Source organism: Cajanus cajan, chromosome 5 (assembly GCF_000230855.2).
Source record: "Cajanus cajan strain Asha chromosome 5, NIPB_CcT2T_4, whole genome shotgun sequence".
Lineage (NCBI taxonomy): Eukaryota > Viridiplantae > Streptophyta > Magnoliopsida > Fabales > Fabaceae > Cajanus > Cajanus cajan.
This window is the reverse complement of record NC_138521.1, coordinates 12,209,358-12,218,426: the sequence shown is the minus strand read 5'-3', so window position 1 is coordinate 12,218,426 and position 9,069 is coordinate 12,209,358. Positions and strand designations below refer to the sequence as shown.

At 34.2% G+C, this 9,069-nt stretch overlaps 1 protein-coding gene and 1 pseudogene across 2 annotated transcripts; both read left to right on the top strand.

Moving 5' to 3' along the window:
* The first annotated feature begins 499 nt into the window (after positions 1 to 499).
* LOC145957724 (uncharacterized) lies at positions 500 to 3,038 on the top strand (annotated as a pseudogene).
* A 298-nt stretch (positions 3,039 to 3,336) lies between these two features.
* Positions 3,337 to 8,687, top strand: LOC109807432 (Radical SAM superfamily protein). Of its 2 annotated transcripts, XM_020369947.3 has the most exons (9): positions 3,337 to 3,589; positions 3,695 to 3,771; positions 4,175 to 4,277; positions 4,508 to 4,605; positions 4,790 to 4,920; positions 5,012 to 5,120; positions 7,126 to 7,317; positions 7,432 to 7,568; positions 8,257 to 8,687. In XM_020369947.3, the coding sequence occupies exons 1-9, from the start codon at positions 3,391 to 3,393 to the stop codon at positions 8,543 to 8,545; spliced, it is 1,335 nt and encodes a 444-aa protein (XP_020225536.1). In that variant the 5' UTR covers positions 3,337 to 3,390; the 3' UTR covers positions 8,546 to 8,687. The 2 variants fall into 2 exon arrangements, with proteins under 2 accessions (XP_020225536.1, XP_082931065.1); XM_083074939.1 differs by lacking the exons at positions 3,337 to 3,589; positions 3,695 to 3,771 and adding an exon at positions 4,056 to 4,094.
* Positions 8,688 to 9,069: the final 382 nt, after the last annotated feature.

Genomic DNA, 9,069 nt, shown 5'->3' with positions numbered 1-9,069 from the left:
TTTTTTGCATTATGGATCCTAACCATTATAATTATCATTATCAGTATTATTATAATCTTTCACAAAACCAACCACCTCCTACCAGTGATAATTCTGAAAACTTCCAAAATTTTCAGTATCCACCACCATTTCTAATGTATCCACCACCATGCCCTATCGGTGAAAATTTTCACAACCTATAATTTCCTATGTTTCCACCACCCCCAGGCATACCAAACATTAGTCATACGACTCCTTCATCCAACTCAGACCCTCCTAATACCGAACTTCAATCACCTCTCAGATTGGATAGTATTCAACTCAATGGGAGCAATGAAAATATATCGCAGAAAAAATCTTGTGTGCCATTCACTGTCTCAAAGGATATAATTTTAGTTCAATCGTGGTTGAATGTTTCAAAGGATCCAATTGTTGGAGTTGATCAGTCGTTAAATCAATACTGGGAGCGAATAAAAGAAGCATACAACAATGATGACAAGCACGACCGATTCACAACCAAAAGTATCACTCAGTTAAAGTCTCGATGGAGCAAAATTCACCCTGTAGTTCAAAAGTTCATTAGTTGTTATAAACAAGCAGTAACTCAAAGATAAAGCAAATGGGAAGAGAAGGACCTTATGACTGTTGCGCATAGAATTTTCACGAAAGATTCAAAAGGTAAAAAATTTGAACTTAAGCATGCTTGGATGTTGTTGATGAATGAACCAAAATGGCATTCAGAATTTATGGAAAATACTTCAAAAAGGAGCAAGGTATCTGCATCAGGTGCATACTCATCATCGTCTAACCTGGAGATGCCCGTTGAAGTTGAATGTGAGGGAATTTCACTAGTGTGTCAACCGATAGGACAAAAGTAGTAAAGAGGAAGATAAAAGGAAAAGGACATGCAACTACTTCGACCAATGTTGATCTGACTAGAATAGAAAATCAATTGAAAGTTAGAAACGACAACCATTTAGAACTTTTGGACTTAAGGGAGGCACAAGAAAGGCGTTTGCAAGACCAAAAAAGGAACTTGGAGCATGAAATCATAATGAAGGACACAACTGGCATGTCTGAAAAGTAACTTCGGTGTCATGAAAAGTATTATGCCTATCTTAAGCAAAAACATGGATTTTAAAAAATTGTATTAATTATTTAAGTTTACTTGTTTTGTTTGTGTAATGTAGCCATTAGAAACTAGCCATTGTAAAACTAGCCATTGTAAAACTAGCCATTGGAAACTAGTCATTGTAAAACTAGTCGTTAGAAACTAGTCGTTATGAATCATGCTATATATTTGTGTAATGCTATCTCATTCTCACATCTTCTCTTAAGCTTACACAATATTTTTCTCTTAGTCAAACACTTTAGTTATCCATAGAATGGACTTCAACAACGACTTGGACACTCTATTGGATCAAGTCTTAAATGAGTCACTTCAAGATAACACCGAGGAAGAAGTGATAAGGTTGACCCTTGAATCAATAGGAGCTAACAACACTCTGCATCATTCATATAGAAGAAGGGTGGTACATCATAATCAGGAGGAAGGTCATGATCGATTGTTCAATGATTATTTCTCTGAAAATTTGATGTATACAGAGACTTAGTTTCGAAGAAGGTTTCGCATGCGAAGGCATGTGTTCTTGAGAATCGTAACAGCCCTAACCAATCACGATTAGTACTTCCGAATGAGGGTAGATGCAACACATAGAAGAGGCCTATCACCATTACAAAAGTGCACTGCTACTCTTCGAATTTTAGCTTATGGCTCACCTGCTGATAATGTAGATGAATATATTTGCATTGGTGAAAGTACTGTTGTGGAATGCTTACAATGATTTGTATAAGCTATTTGTGCAATATTCGGGGATGAGTACCTAAGGAAGCCCAATAACAAAGACATAGAACGACTTCTACAAATGGGAGCAACACGTTGGTTTCTAGGTATGTTAGGCTCAATTGACTGTATGCATTGGGAATGGAAAAATTGTCCTGTTGAGTGAAAAGGTCAATATTGTCGAGGTGATCATGCAAACCCAACAATCATTCTTGAAGCAATTGCATCACAAGATTTGTGGATTTTGCATGCTTTTTTTGGTACTGTAGGTTCAAACAGTGACATTACTGTGTTAAATGCATCTAATGTGTTTAACGAAGTTATGTCAGATCGTGCACCTACGGTGAATTTCATCGTCAATGAAACCTAATATGATATGGGATACTATCTGACGGATGACATTTATCCAGAATTTGCCACATTTGTGAAGACCATTTCAATGTCACAAGGGGAGAAGCAAAAATTCTTTGCAAAACAACAAGAGTCAACCAGAAAGGATGTAGAACGTGCATTTGAGATGCTTCAATCACGATTCACAATTATATGTGGTCCATCACGTTTTTGGGATGCTCATACCATGAAGAATATAATTTACGCATGTATCATATTACATAATATGATCGTCGAGGATGAACGATACACTTATCAAAATCATATTGATTATGATATTGTTGGAAATGAAATGTCGACATTGGACGTATCTTCGAGTGACTATCCCAGTTTCAGATATACATACTTTGAAAGGAGAGTAGTGGTTCAAAATAAAGACAAACATCAACAACTTTAAGTGGATTTGGTCGAACATATTTGAAAATGATTTGGAATAGAAAATAACGAATATTAATTTAATGTAAAATATTGAAGATTTCATTATTATTTCAATTGGTACATTTTTATTTTAAATTTAGCATGTATTTCAATTGTTACGTTTTTATTTATATATTATGTAAATGTCATTGTTTTAAAATTAAAATTTTATTACATATTTAGAATATAAGTTTTTCTAAATTAAATAAAAATTTTCTTCATATGCAATAATTAAAAAATTAATTTAAATGTACCTTAATTTTATTAAAATTTAACATTGAAAAATTATAAGATATTGAGTTTCTTAGAATCGCTTCAAGAAACTCACTATTAGAGTAAAAATAGAATAAAATTGTTTAATGCTAATGTGGCACAGTAAAACCATCAGACACATAAATTTATGTATTAAGTAACTTTAAAAAGTTACTCCTATTGAAGATGCTCTTACACCTGCAAGTGGTTTAGTTTCTAAAAATGTTTATTACTTAAATTTTTTATTTAGTTCTTGATACAAACGTTGTTGCTTCTTAAAAAGTAAAATAAAAATATTAATAAATTAAATTAATGAGTAATCTGATAAGGTGACATATTTCAATGACTATTTATTTATTGTCTCCTTTATTATTGTTGTTATAAAATAAAATTAGTTTCAATTCAATTAATAAATTTGTATTTTTTATTTTCCAAACCCCTGCTTATCTAGCGACCAATCATGACTTAGCAGGATCTGTTTGGGCAATGAAGGAAGAATGAAAGATTGAATGAAGATGAGGCGCATGGCGATAGGAGCAGCTGCTAACTCCTCTCTTCTTCTATCTTCTAAACCCAATCCCATAACCATCCCCTTCTCCTTCTCTCTCACCAAAACGTCGTCGTTTCTCTTCTCTCTTCTCACTCCTCCACGCCGTTCCCTTTCTGCTTCTTCTTTAACCTCTCACCGTCACAACCTCTCTCATTTCGGTCACTACTCTCTTACCCTCTTTTTTTTTTTTCCTTCTTTAAATGTCTGCATAAATACTTATGATTTTTTTTTTAATTTCAAAATGTTTATTTTGTTTGATGCAGGAGATGGTGACAGCGTTGCAATTTCAAGCGAATGTTCCAAGATGCTTCTGAAAGGAATGACGTACCCTGAACTCGAAGTTAGCTTTTTTCTTTTTCCCTTAATTTATTTATAAGTTTGTGAATGTCTTATAAAACAGAGTACAGTTATGATTTTTGGAATTGTCGTAAAATATGTGTGTGTGTATATAGATATATATAATAAATCATGAAGTTGAAAAATTTTGGATAGTTAATTTAATTTTCTAATCAATAAAATGTGAAGGACTGATGGTTATAGTTTATATATTAGTTATTTCTTGTCTAAGACAGCAGGATTTGAACTCATTTAATTTCATTTGTAGGATTTTCTGTTGTTGGTTCTTTGTTTTCAAGTTGAATGTCTCGCAAACTTCAAAAGAATGTATGCAAATTGGGCATTTGGTATCCATTTGCTGATTCCAAATTTGTGGCTAATGGTTATTAGTTATTACTTATTTACAGAAATGGGTTCAATCACATGGATACAGGCCTGGGCAGGCTATGATGTTATGGAAGCGTATGTATGGAAACAACATTTGGGCCCATCATATTGATGAGTTAGAAGGTTATTTCTTATTCATTTCAAAACCGCATGTATTTGAGAGGGGGGGGGGGGGGGAGGAGAGGGGGGAGACTATAGTTATAATGTTAGTAGTTATTACTTCAAACAATAATGTTAGTGAACATAGTTCTTCAGAACCTCTTGGTGATATAATGAAGAATTGCTTATGAATTTTGGTTTGAATTGACTAGTAATTGTTTTAAACTAATTTATATATCAATCTTATAATTTAGGTTTGAATAAAGATTTCAAGAAAATGTTGAATGAAAATGCCGAGTTCAAGGCTCTTGCTCTGAAAGAAATTCACACAGCATCTGATGGAACAAGAAAGGTTAAATTGCTCTTCCTCTGTTTTGTTTTCATATTTTTCATCATTTAATCCATCTAGCAAGACAGTGATATGCAACCTGGAGGTTACTTATATTTAGACTTATAGCTTCACAATTACTTGCTTATATTTAGTTGTGTTTCTAGAGAGTATTCTTGTTGACTGTTCAATTCACAGGATATTGCAGATTTTATTCACATTGGATGATGGGCTGGTCATAGAAACAGTTGTCATACCTTGTGACAGAGGTAGGACTACTGTGTGTGTTTCGAGTCAAGTTGGATGTGCCATGAATTGTCAATTTTGCTACACTGGAAGGCAAGCCTTATTTTTACCTGTTGATATCAATTTGGTGGTTACACTGAGTCATACTTTTCCTGCAAGTTTATTATGCATAATTAATTTGCAGAATGGGTCTTAGGAGACATCTTACTACTGCAGAAATAGTAGAGCAGGCTGTTTTTGCCAGACGGCTGCTCACAAATGAAGTTGGTTCCATCACAAATGTTGTCTTTATGGTAGGTTTACAATTTCATTGATAATTCTAATGCTTTTTGTATATCAACAATCTTTATAGATCAAAACTTCTACGTTATTCCTAGCTAATAAGAAGTCAGCTGCCTGTCAGATCTTTGATTGTTTTTAATGTGCATTTTGTTCATTGATATGCTGACATGTCTATATAATGATAGATATATCTCTTATCCTGGACTGGAAACTAAAGAATATTTTCATTTCAACCTCCAAGTGGACTTTTTATATTTATTCTTATGCACATGCCAGTTGTTCCTTTCTTTTTTAGCTGTCTGTGTTTCCATGATAATCTTGTGGAGTAATGCCTTCACTTTCCAAAATAAGTATTTTTGTGTATGGTTTCTTATGTGTCAGCAATTTTAGAACATGTTTGTGAACCGTTTGTTTAATTTGTAATGGACATTCACACATCTCAAAGCATGAAGTGGAGAATAATTTGTTACATTGTGGTTGACATGGATTTGATTTGTTAAAACTGATAACCAAACATTCTATTAATCGTACTACTCTAGATTTTAGCCACAAATTTGGATACCCCTACTTCAGATTATTGATTGAACTGGTGCCCATAAAAGAACAGAATTCACAGAGTACAAAGAGAGGTAGATAGAGAGAGAGAGACTACTATTCTGTATTGGCTGACATAATTTCCAAAAACTGCTTCTGCAGTATTGATAAGAAACTTAGGAGAACCACATCACAAAAGTTGGCAATTGTAGTCGGAGAACCCAAGCCCTTATGAACCCCACACTAGAACCTTTTACTTTCAATGTGTGACTCAAGTCCCAAACCTTGCAATTAGATCTTAACATCCATGTGCACTAGTCCTGTGACTAATCCTGAGTGAACACTGCACTGTTGGCATCACCACCTGTTCTGCTTGTTTGTAGCTGAGAGACATGATGGAAAGCTCAAATACCAGTTGATGCAATTGGTACCTAGAAAAGAACAAAATTCGCACACACACAGTAACAGTACAGACTAGGGATGGCAACGGGGCGGGTCGGGTACGGGTTTCATGATACCCGTCCCCGTCCCCGCTAGTCAAATCTGTTCCCGTCCCCGTACCCGTACCTGTCGGATATGTGATTTTCATCCCCATCCTCGTCCCCATCGGATATCGGGTATACCCGTACCCGTACCCGTCAATTTTTTTTATTTTTTGTAAAAAAATATATGATATTTTTAAATTTTTTTATTATATTATAATTATAATTAGGTTATTTCTCTATCTCATATTATGATAAATAATCACACATAAAAAATATTAAAATTATTTAATATAATTAAATTGAAAGTGAGTATTAAATTAAAAATGGGAATGGGGACGGGCACGGGTACGGGTACAGGGCGGGTAAGTACATACCCATACTTGTACCCGTACCTGATTTAATATATCGGGTTTTACCTGTACCTGGTCAAACCGGGTATTCCCCGTCAAAGTCGGAACGGGTTCGGGTATTACCTGCGGTTACGGGTATATTTGCCATCTCTAAGTACAGGACCACAGAGGTTGAGAGAAAGAAATTACTATTTTGTTTTGACTTATTGAGATTTCAAAAGTTTTGGCATTCTCCACCACAAGGAGTTTCGAAAAACTGACTCTGCAGTATCTACACTGCTATTTATAGCAAACTAATTCCTAGCTGCCTGACTGAACAAATGTAACTGCCTTATATTCTTCTTCCTAGACTACAGTTATGTAATAGGGCATTTATTCCAAAAAAAAATAATGCTCAACCTTTCTATTTCAGACAAATGTGAAGGCAAAGCGCTCTAATTTTATATCTATTTAGCATTATGAAAAAGATAAAAAAAAAACCCTGTTTTTTTCAATGTTTTCTCATTATAGTATGTACTATCAATTCTGTTGAAGCTTACAGATATTTTGTGCTAGAGATTGGCTGGTGAAGCAAATGATAAATAGAACTACGGATTTGGTGTCTTCTTATTGATTGGTTGCTAATAACTGCTATACATTTATTTTAGGGCATGGGGGAACCACTCCATAACATTGATAATGTCATTAAAGCTGCAGATATAATGGTGGATGAACAAGGGCTTCAGTTCAGCCCCCGCAAGGTCACCATTTCAACCAGTGGGCTTGTTCCACAGATCAAACGTTTCCTCCAGGAATCCAGATGTGCATTAGCTGTTAGTTTGAATGCTACTTCTGATGAGGTAAATTTCTTATAACTTTACTGGTATTGGTTGGCATATCACCCTTAAAATTAGACCTGAAAATGCAAGGATGGATAGAGAGGAAGGATTGGTCTCATTTGAATCTAATGTCAGGTAAGAAACTGGATCATGCCTATAAATCGAAAGTATAAACTGGACTTGCTTCTCCAGACACTTCGAGAGGAGCTTTGCCTCAAAAACAACTACAAAGTTCTATTTGAATATGTGATGCTTGAAGGAATTAATGACAGGTTAGCTAAACTTTACTTTGTATATTGCTTGTGTTGGATATATAGGCTTTTTATTTTTTCCTTGTGTCTAAGTTCAGAGCTTCTTATTTTTGCAAACAAAACTGACAACAGTGGACTGTCGTGAGCTAGAATCAAATGCATGCTCGTAACCATGCATAAATGACTTAGTATATTAACAACATGTCTTGTCATATGTGCATATTTTATATACTGAATTTTTTGTAACGATTACAGGACTTTAATTTGGAATGACGTATGAATTTTAGATTGCATGATGTTCTGTACATGTTGAAAGCTTTTTCCAGCGAAGTGTTAAAATTGTATTTTTCATACATTCTCAATTTCCTCTGCCTTTTGATTTGTAGCTGTTCATTTTCATTATGAATCATGTAGATAAGCAACCATTATTGAAGTCAATGTTCAAATTTAGCTGTTTGATCATTGTATTTTTTTTATTTAATAAAGAGATATAACTCCTTCTCACTAGGTTGACTCTCATGAAAGTAAAGTGGTATCTCCAATCATGGCTTCATACTTAAGTCGGAGATCGAAGTTCAGTCCTTAGTTATAGAACTCAAATGTTGAACTACTTGTACTAACAACTTTTGATTATTTAGTCATTGTATATACCTTCATCACATCCTTAAAAGTAATTCTTTTGCTTAACTTGTACATTTTTTTATGGCAGTGATGGAGATGCAGAGAGGCTTATAGAGCTTGTGAAGGGCATTCCTTGCAAGATTAATCTAATCTCATTCAATCCGCACAGTGGATCATTGTTCAGACCAACCAAAGAGGAAAGGATGATTGAATTCCGTAATACGTTGGCTAGGGCAGGAGTGATAGTCTTTTTAAGGCTAAGTAGAGGTGATGATCAAATGGCTGCCTGTGGTCAATTAGGTAAGCCTGGCACCGTTCAAGCTCCATTGCTTCGTGTACCGCAGCAATTCCAAATGGCAGTTGGAAGCTCATCTTGATTCTTTACAAAGGCTCTGTTACAAATTCATCCTACAAGTAGTGATTTGGTTGTTCTATTCCTTCTAAGCTCAATTTTATGTTTTACCCAAGAGTACAAAAGATTTAGAATGAATGCATTTGATAACTCAATTATTTTACACATATTTAATGTGTTAATCTTAACTAAATACCTTTAGAATTTCCATATGCGTTCAATTTGAGATAATTAGGCATAAATTGGACATAGAGAAAAGATATAGTAATTTTCATATTTCTTTTCTTCCTTCTGTAGGTTTAACTTGAGATATAATCATCCAAATTAGGTAACTTTTATCTTGCTAGAAATTTAAAAGAAAGATCTATAGTTTATATGAAGTTAAGACCTTTAATCGAATGATAATTGCATCATACAAATCCAAACCCTGAATTTTTCATAAATTATTTGTTAACTTGCCTGCCGCATTTTTTTTTATACTATTAATCTATTAATAAATTCTCAATTTCATCTATGAATTCTTATTCTCTCCTAATGGTCCTTACAATA

What these genes read in the sequence shown, in the direction of transcription:
- LOC109807432 (XM_020369947.3), top strand. Translation starts at nt 3,391, where the DNA reads ATGAAGATGAGGCGCATGGCGATAGGAGCAGCTGCTAACTCCTCTCTT. An exon ending in TCACAACCTCTCTCATTTCG is followed by an intron (nt 3,590 to 3,694) that starts GTCACTACTCTC and finishes TGTTTGATGCAG; the next exon opens with GAGATGGTGACAGCGTTGCA. An exon ending in CTTGAAGGAATTAATGACAG is followed by an intron (nt 7,569 to 8,256) that starts GTTAGCTAAACT and finishes TTTTTATGGCAG; the next exon opens with TGATGGAGATGCAGAGAGGC.